Source organism: Myotis davidii, unplaced genomic scaffold (genome assembly GCF_000327345.1).
Source record: "Myotis davidii unplaced genomic scaffold, ASM32734v1 scaffold663, whole genome shotgun sequence".
NCBI lineage: Eukaryota > Metazoa > Chordata > Mammalia > Chiroptera > Vespertilionidae > Myotis > Myotis davidii.
In genome coordinates, this window is record NW_006295816.1 from 440,550 (window position 1) to 441,808 (window position 1,259).

A 1,259-nucleotide genomic window follows, 5' to 3' on the forward strand; every position below is an offset into this window, starting at 1 on the left:
ATCCCAGGATAGAGGAAAAGATGCCTATAAAGGAAAGGAAATAAGGTTGGAGAAGACGACAAGCGAAATCATAAAGGGCTTTCTAAGTCTATGCTGAGGAGTGTGCGTTTTATCCTGCAAGCAAAAAAGTGTCATCGAACAATTTTTAGCTGGAAGGTAATATGATCAGATTTAGAAATACATAGAATAGATTCGAAGGATAAGAAACTATTTAGAGTAACCCAAGAAAGAATAATAGGAACTTGAATTCAAACAGTGGCAGAAGGAATAGAGAAACAGTAAGAGATCTGCAAGATATTTAAGAGACAGGATAGAAAGAGTATAGCCAAATAGATATAGAAAATGAAGCAAATATTAAAAAATGACTCAATTCCTGACTTGAGTGAATAAATATAAATGAGTAAGACCCAGCTGGCGTGGCTCAGTGGTTGAGTGTCAACCTATGAACCAGGTGGTTACGGTTCAATTCCGGGTCAGGGCCCGTCCGGGCACAGGCGGCTCCATCCCCAGTGGGGGGCGTTCAGGGGGCAGCCTTCATGGTTCTCATCGATGTTTCTCCCCCTCTCTCTGACTATATTTAAAAAAAATAAAAGAAAATGGGCTGGGAAGTAGTTTCCTCTCTGCACCGCCCTGCGTTCCTTCGGACACCGGCAGCTTGTGTTGTGTGTGTGGAGCCCATCGTCTAACCTCCTGGACCTTTTTCCTCACTTACAAAACCAGGAAACGCCCCTAAGACGTTCCCACTTCCCCACCTGCTCTTCGTCCTCTTCTGGTGACGGTTGTCTGTGCTGCTGGGTGGTAACCCCCCACCCCCACTCCCACCCCCACCCTCGCTCAACTGGGAGTGACCGGAGGCACCTCCTGCCTTCGCAGCCTGGTGGGCACCCAGGGAAGGTGACCCCCTGACAGTTGGGAGGGTCTGAGAGGCGCCGCCTCTCACCCCGCTCAAACCCAGCGGAGAGCATCTTGGTTCAGAGGCGCCTAGGACGGGCGGGCAACCCCTGGCACGCGTGCCAAACATGGCACACCAGTAACTTTTGCTGGCACGCGAAACCCTCTCTTATAATCTTCCATTTGCAAATTTTTTTCTTAATATCGACTTTTTTATTTTTCACACAAATTCAGTATAGGTGCATCTTAGGTAAATAAATAATTTTACATAACAAGTTATCTTAAAGACCATAGACATGGATTGAGGAGAGAGGGGAAGAGCAATTTCTATGCCTCTGCCTTTACTCTCCCTGCCTTCGTAGATCCGA

The 1,259-nt window shown here is 47.1% G+C and overlaps 1 protein-coding gene across 1 annotated transcript in view; it reads left to right on the forward strand.

Moving 5' to 3' along the window:
* PTPN23 (protein tyrosine phosphatase, non-receptor type 23) overlaps positions 1–1,259 on the forward strand; it is an 18,195-nt gene that overhangs the window by 334 nt on the left and 16,602 nt on the right. Inside the window, exon 2 of the mRNA XM_006770568.2 lies at positions 104–128. Coding sequence (XP_006770631.1) covers positions 104–128 — 25 coding nt within the window. The remainder of the gene's footprint in view (positions 1–103; positions 129–1,259) is intronic.